Below are 14,900 nucleotides of genomic sequence, written 5' to 3' on the forward strand. Positions count from 1 at the left end.
TACATGGTATGTCTCAAATGCTTTATGGGACATACTTATGCTTTTAAAAAATTTACTGTTTATATATCTGCAATTGGCATTTTACTAAGCCCCATATTTTATCTGGCAACCCTATTCAGGAAGGTAGGATGCACGTCTAACCTAACTTTTTACTCCCCTGGAATAGTGCAATGCTTACCCCAACTGCTCAAATCATCTTTTTTAAAGAGCAGAGGTTTCTCTGGGGATTTTTGCCCAACATTGTATGTCACCAGATATTAACACAGTGCAGGGCAAACCATTATAGATCAACAAATGTTTGTTGGATGAAGAAATAAATAAATCAAGAGCAATCTTCCAGTTTTGGACCAGGTTGTGCATGCATATTTTAATGAAAACTTAATATTTTTAACATTAAAAAAACAACGTTTAAAAAGCCTCTGTTTGTACACTTTTTCACATTTTAGCTGGCAGAGTTCAGAACTTGATGGGAACATAAGTAAGGGCTCAGAATGTACTCATCACAGATTTGGTCCATATGGTCACCGATCGGGAGCGAATGCCCCCCTCACGAGGCTGACTCGCCTGCAGCTGGCAGCCCTATGAGACACCTTCCCCCTCCCGCTGCCGAGGCGCCCACGCACGCGCACAGCCACGCTCCGACCCTGAAGGCCGGCCTGAAGGAGGCGGGCCTCCCTGGGCGCGTGCGCGGCAGCCCGAGCGGCGGCCCCTCCCTTGGCGGGGGCGCGCGGCGCAGAGGACCACACGGAAAGAGGGAAGTCAGGTGGCCGCTGCCGCCGCTGCTGCGGATTGTCGCCAGAAGGAAGATGGCGGATCTGGAGGAGCAGTTGTCTGATGAAGAGAAGGTAAGAGCCGCGGGGGCGGCGGAGCCGGTCGGTATCGGCCCGGAGTCTGGCTGCTGGGGAAGGGCACTGGCCATCGGACTGTGCCCTCGGCTGCCCTTCCTCCCCCGTCTTCGCTGAGCCCAAGTGCCTGCCCCTGTCAGTCACCCGAGGCCCCGCGCGGGGGCAGGTCTCTGCCGGGCCTGCTCGCTCCGCTCCTTGTACGGTGTGTGCTCCGAAAATAGGAAGCGGGAGCCCGGCGGCGGCTGGCCTCGCGCGGCGGGCGGGGGCGGAGGGCGGCGGCCACGGGGACCCTCTCCCTTCCGGGCGCGGGCCTGCTCCGGGGACGGGGGGCGCCGGAGGGGTCTATGACCGGGCCTAGGAGCGGCCCGAGGGCTGTGCCCAGCCTGGCGGCCTGTCGCGGGTGAGGGGTAGGGGAAGAATCGCTTAGGAAGCAGACCTTCGCTTCTCCCTTCTACTTCCTCCTCCCAAAGCAAATGCTTCTTTTCTTAAAAGAAACCCTAATTTTCTACGGTTTTTCCTTTCCCCACAGAGCTCTCTCTCTTTTTTCCTTTCTTGGCTGTAGCTGTAAGCTTTGCAGCTCCCATGTTCTCTGGGAGGCGGCGGAGTTGCACACAAAAGACCCCCCCCCCAGTTGTTTTCTGCTCAGGTTGGCAGCAGTCCTCCTGGGGCCTATTTGGTGGCACCCAGTCTTCCTGCTAGGACTTCTTCTGAAGAGAAAATTGTGCAACTCCTGTTACTGTATGTTAGATGCTGTGACCAGATGCGATGGAACCAGATGAACGACTTTAGTTCTCAGCATTTGAAATAAGAAATCTGATCATTGAACTAGCTCTCTCTGCTTCACCCTTTTCTTTTGGCTACTGTGCTGATCCGGTTCCCAGGGGATGGTGGGGTAGTGGGGAGAACCCTACTAATTTTGAGTATTTCCTGGAAAGGAAAGTTAACTGATACAACCATATGAATAAGATAGTTACACTTTTGGAAATGTCCACTCTTAATTTAAAATTTAAAATGCATCATTTTTGTGTTTGAGAGCCAGTATGTGTAGGAAGTACAAGTACGTGATAGTGTTTAGAAATGCTAATGTAACCCTAAGGGTAATTCATTTGGAACTCACAGCTCTAAATGTTTTTTTTTTATGCTGTGTTCTTCCACGGAAATCTAGGTTTCTGTCTCCTTCCTGATGTGCAGAAGTCAGCCTTATCTTCATTTTTGGATATTTTTTTCCCTCCTGTGCTCTTTTAGTGAAAATGATAATAAGACAACAAAATGGGGAGAGCCACAAGATTTGCCATAATCCACAGACCCAGCAGATAGATCCCTGTATTCACAAAAGTTGCTTGACAGTATTCACATATGTAATATTGGTAGATAACTACAAGTTAGTAACTGAAAATGTGCGTGAGTACACATACACATGTTTAAAATTAAGTAGTGTTAAAAAGTTTTTAAAAGAGATTGTCGTGTTTTTATTCTACCATTCTTAAGTGGTGATTTGCAGCTCAGGTGGCTAGAAATCTAGTCGATGAGAAAGTACTCAGTGTGGGAGTTAATATAGACCTGCCATGTGTTGTAAAGGCCTAAAATAGCAAAGGTTTTTCAAAATCAGTTGACAGAATTCCTTATTATCCCACACTCTTAGGGCACTAAGCTCCATGAAAGCTGGGGGCCTGGTGAATGTGTTTGAGCTTGTCTAGCAATATGTTCTATGAGTAAGTGAAAAATTCTACTTTGAATTTTGGTGTTTTGGTTTTTATTTGGGGGTTTGTAACAATATTCTGTAGATATTTTACATATAGTTTTCATCATGATATTTACTGGTTAAACAAACAGTGACCAAATTTGGGGTTAAATTCAAGTAACTGATTAAATGAAATTTTAATTTTCTCGTTACTTTATTTAAATGTTCTTTTAATCTTTTGGGAGGAGCATATATATATCCTGTATGGGATCAGAACAAGAGAGGACTAAAGGTGACATTGTTAAACTAATATTTAAATCATATTACTCTTTCTGCCACCTTGTTTTAATTTTCAAAAATAAGGTTTTAAGCACCTGCAGTCCCGGGTATTGTAGAGGCTGAGGGAGGAAGATTGCTTTAGCCCTGGAGTTTGACACCAGCAAGGCCAATGTAGCAAGATCCCTGTCTCTGAAAAAATAAAATAAAGTTTTTGGTACTTTAAAGCTTGTGAAATTTCCATTATAGATTACAAATCTAAGAAAGAAAAGCTGTTAAGTTGTATCTAGTACCATACTTTGTATATGCTTGGCTCAGATCTCAAGTAATTAAGATTGCTTAATTTGTTGTAAATTTGAGGTAGGTAGGTTTATTACCTTTCACAGATGAGAAAAGTGAGATTTCAGAAACTTTCAAGTAATTCACCCAAGGACAGTGCCCAGCCCAAGAGAAAGGTGGTGTTTAAACCCGAGTTTGTCAGAATGCAAGGTTCGTATTCTTGTGACATTATGCTGTCTTGAACAAAATTAATAACAAGACTGTTTTCGGTTTGTCTCTTCTTTAATTTGTTGACAGCTTATTTAATAAAAATTGTAAATACCATACATTAAATACTGTTAGAATCTAAATTTGTGTTTGTTCATTTTAGAACGAAGTTTATAATTAATACATTTAAGTGTTTTATGTTACTGGTATAGTTTCATACATGCCCTGTTTTAGAAATTAATCTAGAATAATAGCTTTGTTTTTAAAAATCATGTATAATTGTTTTTTTAAGAATACCACTATGAAATGTAAAAACCTTTTCTCCTTTGGCCACTGGGTGAATAGGAAATAAATTTAGCTGAAGAAGCTCAATGAAGTTCTTTCAAGTTATAGTGTATGCCACAGGCTTTTTTTTTTTTATATAGTTATAGAAACATGCCAGAAACAGTTCACATTTTCCATTCCTGGGTCAACTGTGTTGTACGGTAAAACATTTTTGTGAACGTTTTGAAATTACATGAAATTTTGGTGTAAGGCGCAAATGAAAAAATTTCCATATCTCTTTCTAGATGAGAAAATTCAAGCGTCAAAAGAAATACACTTAGTTATTGATAGGAAAGATCTTTATTCTTCCTATAACCCTTCCCACCTTCCCTCTATGCTAAGAATAATCCGCTCTCACAGATTCAACTTTTATGTCTTCAAAAATGTGTCCCATGTACCTAGCTCTACTCTCACTTCTTCCAGAGCATTGGTCCTACAGGAGATGGTTAATTAGATGTCTTCAAACGGAGCCTACCTAAAAATAAATTTATAAACTTTTTTCTTCTCCCCCCCCACCCCACAGAAGGGTGCAGAAATCCATCTCCTGCTCATTTTTCTCTTTATTTCTTTCTTCCAGTTGTTCCAGTCATCCAGGTTTTTAATTTCAGCTTTATTCTAATTTTTTTTATTTTGGCCTATACCTTACAATTAGTTTATAAATTTTGTCATTTTCATCATCAGAATGTGAGTTGCACAAGTAATTTATTTCTTTCATTTATATTAATATTTGACTTATTACCTCTCAATTGACCAGATTATTAAATTAGCTAGTGTTTGGTAACAGAATTTGTCCGTACAAACAATGCAACTTGATTATACTTGTTTTGTGACAACAGTTAAGGAAGAAATAGTCAAGAGGGGAAAGTAAAGATAGAAAAATGTCTCATGTATGTTCTTTCTCTTTTGTTATATTTGCCACTGTTAGGTTTCACTCTAAAGTTTCTAGACTAATCCCTCCTGTTTCCTGTATCTAAGCCATGCCTCTAAGCTGACCTGTCATTACTCTCAGTTTTTTTTTACTGCTCTAGTATCAGAGCAAAGTCTGCTCTCAAGATTTTAGTCACTGGGTTCCCCATTGCCTTTATAAGGGAACTCGACTCTTAAAATGGTACTTACCACTCCGTGTGCCATTCTAACCTAAATAGTTCTGACATTTCTAATATATACTGTTATTTAATTGTAATATGAACTCTATGAACTCACATACTAGTCCATTTCTAGCACCTTAGGTAAGTTATTTAATCTCTCGGCCTCAGTTTCTTCTGAAAGGTATGTAATAGTAAGTACCTTCTCCTTGAATTTGCTTTAAATACAAATAGTGCCTCGCATGTATAAGCACACAATAAATGGTAGCTATTTTTCTGTACTCATGACTTTTCATACACTGTGAGTGTTGGTATTGCTTCTAGGTCTGTCCCTTTCTTTGAAAAATGAAAATCTTACTCATCCCCCAGGGTTTAGCTTAGATCACACAGCTAGTTTAATCTCTCTCATGAACTCGATAAGATATTATTAGTATTAAATATAATTTTACATAATATTTACCTCTTTTCTCTTTTCTACTGGAATTCCTAAATACAGGCATTGTCGTCTTTCATATCTGTCATTACCATTTCATACATTGTATTTTGAAGGTTAAATGTATGGTTTTACATTATTGCTGTTAAGACACATTTACTTATTCCACTATAAGTATAAAGGCTGAAAACTCACACGTTTTAATTGAAGTGTTTCTCTTGAAAATGAATGAAACTAACTTTTGAAAACTATTATATTATGTATTTACATCTATATTCATTCATTTACCAGATATGCCGTACTCCATACTTCACCGATTCCAATACTGATATTTTCTGTATTTTAAGGTCTCTGAAAACAGTCTGCATTGTACAATCATTGCCTCAGCATTTTTCCTTTTTTGGTGGTATATTAAGTCATGTATCTAATGCTGATTGCAAATCAGGATAAGAAAGGATGTAATGAAATAACAGCCTAAAAATGTTGAGATTCATGAATCTAGATAGATTGGAGTTGTAAGAACAGTTGGAAAACTGGCTTAAGAGGATTTTAGGACCTAACTCTCTAAAGAAGTGGAGGGAAAAAAGATTGCTAACAGACTTAACTGCAATCAACAGGATTTAGTAAATGAATGTAAAGGAAAGACATGAGTCAGAGGTAACCATGAACATTAAAATCTAGATAACTGGGAGGTGGTACCACCACTAACAACTAGAGAACACAGGAAAGAGGATGTACAGCTGGATGGAATAATGGTGAATTTAGGTTTGGTTGTACTGAGTGTGAGCTGCTAGCTAGTAGGATGTCTGTGTGAAAATATCTAGCAGATAGGGAGAGATAAATGGAGCTTGAAAAAGGGGGCAGGCCCAGAGATCATATAGAGATTTGAAAATCCTCCCTGTGGGTTAAAGCCACCAGGTAAGATAAGCCCTTTAGGAGGAAAAATTTAGATGTAACAAAGAGGAGAGCGCCGATTTCATTTGAGAAGTAAGTGGAGGAGAGAGACAAAAAGGTGATAGGAGACTCTGAAAGTAGAAGTGTTGTATACCTAGTGCAGAGTTGATACTCATGTGGCAAAATGTGAACAGAATTACAAGAAGGGGCAGTGCCCAATGTTGCAAAGATTAAGAAGGACTGTGAACTCAAAAAAAGTTCCTGTAGCACAGTGGTTGCGGTGCCAGCCACATACATCGAGGCTGGCGGGTTTGAAACCAGCCCAGCCAGCTAAAATAACAATGACAACTGCAACAAAAAATAGCCGGACGTTGTGGTGGGCGCCTGTAGTCCCAGCTGTTTGGGAGGCTGAGGCTAGAGAATCCCTTAAGCCCAAGAGTTTGAGGTTGCTATGAGCTGTGACACCACAGCCCTCTACCCAGGGCCACAGCTGGAAACTATGTCTCAAAAAAAAAGAAAAAGAATAAAGTTTAGGTTTAAGAGAAAGAAACAAATTATCTATTAAATGTCAGATACTTTAACATATTCTCTCAATGGTCAGAATGACTTTGTTGTTATCCCTGTTTTACAGATAGGAAAACCATGTAGATAAGGCCAACTATTTAAGTAGTGGACTAGGGCTTTTTAGTGGCCTTCAAGGGAGCAGCTGTACTAGGCTTTGGAGCAAGGAGTAGAGAGATAACCAGACCCAAAGACTTCCCTTCTCTTCTTTTGTTTCCTGGGCTATCTCTGTTCCCTTAGCAATTTGTATATACCTTTGTTATAACAGTTACCAATTTTAATAGATGTACTTGATGTTCTCATTTCCTATGTTCTTTAAGGCTAAGCCTTATGCCTTTCTTTTTTTTTTTTCCTGAGACATAATCTCATTTTGTTGCCCAGGCTAGAGTGCCGTGGTGTCAGCCTAGCACACAGCAGCAACCTCAGACTCCTGGGTTTAAGGGATCCTCCTGCTTCAGCCTCCTGAGTAGCTGGGACGATAGGCAACAACCACAGTGCTCATCTGATTTCTCTAAGTAGAGATGTGGTCTTGGGGGCTTGCTCTTGCTCAGGCTAGTCTCAAACTCCTAAGCTAAAGGGATCCTCCCACCTCAGCTTTCCAGAGTGCTAGGATTACAAGTGTGAGCCCCCTGGCCACTACATCTTAATCGTCTTTGTCTCTTATGGTGCCTAGCACATATTAGATCAGTGGTTTTCAACTCCAGCTGCACATTAGAGTCACCCGAAGAATTTGTAAAGAAACATGGATGTAGGGCGGCACCTGTGGCTCAGTCGGTAGGGCGCCGGCCCCATATACCGAGGGTGGCGGGTTTAAACCCAGCCCCGGCCAAACTGCAACAAAAAATAGCCAGGTGTTGTGGCGGGCGCCTGTAGTCCCAGCTACTAGGGAGGCTGAGGCAAGAGAATTGCTTAAGCCCAAGAGTTGGAGGTTGCTGCCATGGCACTCTACCAAGGTCCATAAAGTGAAACTCTGTCTCTACAAAAAAAAAAAAAAAAAAGAGAGAGAGCTAGAACTTCCCAGATGATTTGAATAGGTAACCAGCTTTGAGCTTCATATTAGGGGATCAAGAAATATTGACTTTAAAGATAATAGGTAGAGACAGTAAGTACAAATTATTCTTTAAAACACTTTTGTAGTAAGACAAAGAATAGGTATAAATACTTAATTTATTCCTACTATTTCCTTTTAAGGATACTTTTTTTAAAGATAGAGAAATTTAGGGGTATTTTTGGGCTAAAGGAAATGATTCAGAGAGGAGAAGGAAATTGAAAAACTGTAAGATAAAGAATAACTTTGTAACTTTTTCCAGTTATTGATAGCGCCTACTTTGGATTCATGGATTTCTTGATGTTTTAAATAAATGGTAAAAACGTATTTAAAGAAGTATTAATGTTGAATTCAATAGATGGCCTAGTTTTAGGTTAAGTGCTATGGGCCCTGTTTTTAATTACCATTCAAAATAATTATAAAGGAAAAATTTTTGAAGAAAACTTATTTAAACAAATTACTCTTAAATATACTCAACATTAAAATCAATTAGCGCATAACACAGATATACAATAGTGATCATTTGGTCATAAATTGTCTAAATGTCATAAAATTCAAAAAAGTGTTTCTCTATTTTTTGCTTCTCTTAACAAGGTATAGGCAATTTTCAGTGAGTTGTAGGAGACAATTTCAAATGATTCTTGCAATGTAAAAATGCATAATAGCCCCTTTAACGTTACTATCAGTCTACAAAGATGGTAGTCCTTTTTGGTGTCAGAGTCCTTGAGAATCAAGTAAAACCTATGATTCCTTTCTTGATAAGACCAAACACTTCAGATTTTGCATACATGGTGCCTTACAGGGTGTGGGTGCAATATCTGATCATTCATGAGATTTTCTAAAATATTGATTTCTAGGTCCCAGTTCTCTGGAGATTGATTCAGTAGGTCTGGAATAGAGGATGGGAATCTGTAGTTTTTCAAAAACTTTCTAAATGAATCTGACAGGCCTTCATATTTGGCATGTTCTTACCCTAATTTCATCTTCCTTGATCACAGAGGCCAATAACTACATGGCATGCTGTCTACTGTGTGGAAATTATAAGGGTTATAGGTAGATTCTAAGATGAAATACAGATGCCCAGGTAAATTCGAATTTAAAATAAACAGTGAATCATTTTTAGGGTATGTATTTCCCAAGTATATGAGCTTGTGGAGAATGCACGGTCCTTTACCTCTAAATTTAATGGTTCCAGATAGCTGTTTTTTTCAAGTATGTGTGTGTGTGCACATGTACACGTGTGTGTATACCTGTATGCGTGCGTGTGTGTGTGCATGCTCCCATACACATGCATTGTCTGGTTTTTATACTTTCATCTCCTTTTTCCCCCCAGTTGCTCAAGGTTTTAAATTTTTGAAAAAATTTTTGTCTGATTACTATATTTATAACTAATTTAGTGAGGACTTCATTTCTTGTTAAGAAATTATTTTCTTCAGACAATTTTTAAATTTCTTGGAACCAAGGTTTTACCTTAGTGTTTGTAAAATTTTTTTTGCCAAATGTCTGGTAAAGTCACCAGAAAAATCTGAAGAATTCACAAGCATAGGCAAATGAAATAACGTTAATCCTGTCAACTATTTCTATAAATCGTGGAACAACTGACAACCCACAGTAAGCCCTCCCAGCCTGTTGCGCTTTCATCTTCTAGTAATCATAAAATTCAAGTAGCACTGCCATTTGCCCACGACTTCCAATAATAAACACTTCTTGAAGAGGCTTCTCACCATGGAGCTATCTTTGCTTTAAAAAGATGCATTCTGTCCCATTAATGCAAAGAGTGATGGAATCAAGGACTGCACGGCAGAAAGATAACATTTGGAGCTTTTGTTCATCCAGATCTCTTTCCTGTGTTGTCTTTTCTCTGAGAAGTTTTTGGTCTTATTCAGCAGTGTAGGTATAATATTGTACATTTCCAAATTCCATATTGCAGGTGACATAACCCTGTAAAGATACTTGATGTGTTGTGCTAACCACCTTAAGCCAAGAGCAATAATTCAAAACTTGTGGGTGTTGGTCTAGTTCATCAGTGTTTCCTATAATGATACCAAAACTTTTGATCACAGCTTCTCATATGAAATATGTCCTATCTTCCACTTATATCTGTGGCAACATTTAAAAAACTAAGGACTGGGAACTTCTTTGGCAAAGTAAGGAACCACTGCTCCATAGAATTTGGTCACGAGTAGTGTTCTTTTGGGGTTTATGATTAATCTCTCCCCATCACTGTGGTAAAAGTTCTGCTTCTGTACATGCTGGTCCAACAGGATGTGTGATTGCCATACAATCAGTTAGTAGCATTTGCCTTGCCCATCATCTGGCCTCTGGATCAAATCGGAAGGAACGTAGAGAAAATGAGTTGCCTTTTTAGGCTCAGGATGTTGGCATGCTCTCTCTACACAATATGAGGACATCAGCTCCTCTCTCTGCCAGCAGCACTTTGGGAACAGTGTGGCCGGCAGCAGCCCATCATTAGCATGGTGCTTTTTTCACTGCCTGCAGTCTGAAACACATCTGATCCTAAACGATTATCTGCTGACATTTGACAGAAAGAAAGTAGTAGTACTTGTTGGAAAGCAGAAGACAATTTCCTGTGCAGTTTATCATAATGAACTTGTAGTTTTTACTTAATGGACAAGAAAGTAGTTTTCTTTCCTAGGGTGCAGATTTGGGGAATTCTCTTTAGGAATGGTGGAATCATTGTCATTTGAATGATGAATATTCTTTGTTTTTTTCCCCTTGCCAGAACCATTTACAACTGAATTCTGCCCACTTTCTTTAGAATCTTTGCGAGGATTCTGATCTAAAGAAGGTCACAAACTATTGGAATGGCAAAGTGTCCATTTTTGAGGAAGTCCATTTCAATTATTCTAATTTGTTCTATCAAGACCATTCCTCAGGGCCGGCGCCTGTGGCTCAGTCGGTAAGGCGCTGGCCCCATATACTGAGGGTGACGGGTTCAAACCTGGCCCCGGCTGAACCAAAAAATAGCTGGGCGTTGTGGCGGGTGCCTGTAGTCCCAGCTGCTCGGGAGGCTAAGGCAAGAGAATCGCTTAAGCCCAGGAGTTGGAGGTTGCTGTGAGCTGTGTGATGCCATGGCACTCTACCGAGGGCAATAAAGTGAGACTCTGTCTCTGTAAAAAAAAAAAAAAACATTTCTCAGTATTTAATAAACTAATTTATCTTCTAATTTGTATACTTACAAGGAGTCCCCTACAGGCCCAAGAGTGGAGTGAGGGAAGGTTACCTGAAATTGGTGCACAAGCTTCTGATGTATCCTTCTCCGCTCCATCGGCCACATCCACAATGCCTGATCACTTCTAAAATCTCAGCACATTTGTAACAGATTGACAGTTTAGAAATGTTTAATCCGTATTATCCCGTAACTCAAACTTCTGATCATCATTTTCATCTGAGATGGTTATTGATGGAAGCTTGTACTTATTCTTTAATAAAAATTCTTTCACGAGAAATTTAGAGCCTTCTTTTTAAGACATTGATTGGCTCCTGACTCTCTTTGAAATATTTTTGTTCCTATAAGCTAACTTTGTTCTCTACAGCCTTTGTCAGGTGGGCTCAGATCCTTCCCTTTTAAAAATATTGTATAAATGTCAACCTTTCTTCTTCCTTCAAATTTATTGGAGAATAGGAAACTAGATGACCACAATTGTAAATTTATGTCTGAAATAAATGTAAGATGATTTGTGAAGAATCTTATGCCCTTCTAATGTTGGGACTGTGTCAGCATATTTGTTTGTTTAAAATATATTTTATATATCCGAATTCGTTGCCTTCGAGTCTCCATTTAGTATCTTACATGGCAGCTTCTTGGATAAATTGCCTCTTCTTTACTTTGTTGGTATGGGAGGGATTCCTGGCCTAGGACCGTGGGGTTGACTAAACACATCACACTGGACACCAGATGAGATTGACAGCAGTTTAATAAATACACTCAGCAGTCCAGGAGATGGAAACACAGCACTCATAGGGGTTGCACTCGGGAATGGATTGAACAAGCTTGTACTAACAAGAGGATGGAATAATCCCTGGTTCCTGAGGAGGATGTGATTGATTGATTGATTGATTCCAAAGCCTCCCCAGGAACTGAAGCTTGCTATTCAGGCATAAGCAGGACCTGTGTTCCCCTTGATAAAGGATTGTTTGGCTACAGGACTTTATCTGTGGGAGCAGAGTGAGGAGGAGAACTTGTAGTTGGGCCATTTAAGGCCCTCCCATTTCCCCCAGATATTAAGGCACACATAATATTTGGCTTTCATCTTAAGCCTTACACCACAGATCTCAATAGTACTAGCAGGTTATCAAAAATATTTGTTAATGATTGTTGTACTAAATAATTGTCAAGAAGGTTTGTTTTGTGTTGTTTGAGACAGAGCCTCAGTCTGCCATGCGGGCAGGAGTGTAGCGCATCATCCTAGCTCTACGCAACCTCCATCGCAAGCCATCCTCCTGCCTCCACCTCCCCAGTAGATGGGACTGACTACAGGTGGTACAGAGCTCAGGCTATTCTGAATCTCCTGGCCTCAAGTGATCCTCCCGCCTCCTAGAGTGCTAGGATTAGAGGTGTGAGCCATCATCACACCAGGCCTGATAGCATAATTTTATCAAGAACAGAGAGGCAGGCTGGGCGCCTGTGGTGCAGTGGTGGTGCCGCCGCATACTCCGTGGCTGGTGGGTTTGAACCTGGCCTGGAACTGCTAAACAAACAAAAACTGGGTGTTGTGGTGGGCGCCTGTAGTCCCAGCTACTAGGGAGGGAGGCTGAGATAAGAGGATCACTTGAGCCCAAGAGTTTGAGGTTGCTGTGAGCTATCACACCATGGCACTATACTGAGGGTGACAAAGTGAGACTCTGTCTCAATAAAAAAGAAAGAAGAAGAAGCAGAAAAAACAGAGGCAGGAGTTTGAGTGAGACAGTCCGAGGGTTGAGGCATTTTGATGGAGATCTCTAATAGATAAATTATAGTTAGAAAAATGGATCTTTGCCAGAGGTTATGATAGGAGGTGTGTAGATTTGAGAGCTGTTGTATGGCAGTAGGAGGAGGAACGAAAATGGATAAGATTACCCAGAGGTTTCCTTGTTTCCAACTTGTCTTCTGAATCATCCTAGGCAGATTATGCAGTTTGGGGAAGGAGTTTTGTAAAAACCCCAGAACTTCATCTGAAGACTTCATTCAAATCTTAATTCTGGATTTCTGCTTTCTCTTAGGTAAATTAAAGGGAGTGTCAGCTATGTCAGCATAGTTGTAGATGTTGTTTTATTGTATCTAACAGGGTCAGAGCTTTAAAAACGTTTAAGAAACAAGGATACATTTCATCCTCTTCAGTTTACCTTTTAAAAATTGAGATTTATAGAAGTTTAAAAATATATATATAAAAACTTGGCTAAGTCAAAGCAATAATTGACTTAGGTAAAAACCCAGATCTTAACTGGAAATTTCCACAATTGCAGCTTGGAATCTAGTTTCTTCCCCTGTGTTACTGTCATGGGTGCTTGAGGTGAGCAGGGTCAAGTAGAGTGGGAAGAGATGATATCCCAAGTAAGGAGAAAAGATGTTGGTGTGTGGGAAGTGAAGTGAATTCACTGATTTTACTGGAGACAACACAGAAATACATGGTCATGGGCTACACTTGCACCACTGTAAGGCACAAAAAAACATGTAATCTGAAAATGTATGTATTCTAAAGCTATTTTTAAGAATACTGTGACTATACTAACATAAGTAAACTTTTAATCTATTATTATGACTGCTAATAATAGTAGCTAATATAATGTATTCACCCAAAGTCACCTACCTGTTGAGTATAGAGATAAAAGTCCAACCTGGTTAATCTGGGTCCAGAGATTGTACTCTAAACCATTATACTTTATACTGCTTCTTTATATTAGCATAAGTTTGTGTAGTTTTGAATGTAAGTTATTTTGGAAGCTCACAGTCTACCATTTGCATTAGTGATAACTCTTAGAATGTTCATTTCATTGAAGTGCTACATCCTCTGACTGTTTCACATAAATGGGGGTTTATTCTTGCTTATAGATTTATTCATTACTTGGTAACTATTAAGTTCAGAGTATAGGGCAGGAGTGACAGGGATTCTGCCTTGAAGGGAGATCAAATGTTGCTTTATTTAACAAATACAATAGAGACTCTGTAAGATGACCACCCATACTGTAACAGATTGGTCAACATAAGGAAGTAGGCCTACTGTAATGCTGCGTATGTGTGGTGCATGTACATTCAGTGAAAATTAGGTCAATTTGAGGAGATGGTCAGCTATGGAGGTTGTACTGTAATTCAGAGTGCTTTTTGCCAGGTACCATTCTAAGTGTGTGGATATGATAGTTTGTCCCCCCTTGATTTTCTCTTTCTTCCCAGATTAAACCAGTGCTAATTTTACAGATTTTTGAAATTAGAGGGGCTGGAAAGTTAGTGTTTTTAAGTAAATTAATTTAAATGTGTTTAACCATAGATGAAATAGCAAAATAGCACCTATTTGTCTTTTCTAACCTACAGTTTGTTTTTGAGTTTCTAAAAGCCTAGCTTGGTTCAAATAACTTTAAACAAACCAAAATGGTGGATCTGATTATATCTTAATTAATCAGAACTCAGGTAATTAGAGTCTCCTATTTAACCCAAGATTGCTTAACTTGATTTTAAGGGCATGATGGCCTCATTGTGAACTGCAGCAACGCCTAATAGAATTTTTGTGTATAAAATTAAACTATTCATAACTTCCAGGGATAATCTTTAGAAGTCTTTAAGCAAAATAAATTGTTTTCTGAGGATAAATAGAATATTAATTTGCTTTGACACTGCTGTCATTGATACTTTCTTAATGTTAAACAAAGCCGCTACTACATATTAGGGCAGCATCTCTTCTTGTTGCCTGCTGATATTATTGAACATTTAGAACTTCATTGAGGAAGTCACATTCTTACAATTATTATCTGAATGATGATTGCTAAGTTATTTGGAATTTATTAAGCTATGTGACATATGTTTTTCATATCCCCAACTGAAAGACATAACTTAGATTTTTAAAATAGGGCTGAATATGTAAGATCCTCTTTTTTCATTTTTCTTTTCTTTTTGGTCTATTGGGGAACAGAAGTATGCTTTAACAAATAGTACTAGAATATTTTATCCATATAACAATATAATAAAGAATAGATCCCCATCCTACATCATAAACAAATTCAATCCTGGGCAGATTGAAGATTAAATACAAAGAGTAAAACTTTATAGTTAGGA

The 14,900-nt window shown here is 39.2% G+C and overlaps 1 protein-coding gene across 1 annotated transcript in view; it reads left to right on the forward strand.

Moving 5' to 3' along the window:
- Positions 1 to 695: 695 nt before the first annotated feature.
- CAPZA2 (capping actin protein of muscle Z-line subunit alpha 2) overlaps positions 696 to 14,900 on the forward strand; it is a 61,502-nt gene continuing 47,297 nt past the window's right edge. Inside the window, exon 1 of the mRNA XM_053608863.1 lies at positions 696 to 845. Within this exon, the coding sequence (XP_053464838.1) occupies positions 807 to 845 (39 nt within the window). The 5' untranslated portion in view covers positions 696 to 806. The remainder of the gene's footprint in view (positions 846 to 14,900) is intronic.

This window comes from Nycticebus coucang, chromosome 11, assembly GCF_027406575.1.
Source record: "Nycticebus coucang isolate mNycCou1 chromosome 11, mNycCou1.pri, whole genome shotgun sequence".
Taxonomy (NCBI): Eukaryota; Metazoa; Chordata; class Mammalia; order Primates; family Lorisidae; genus Nycticebus; species Nycticebus coucang.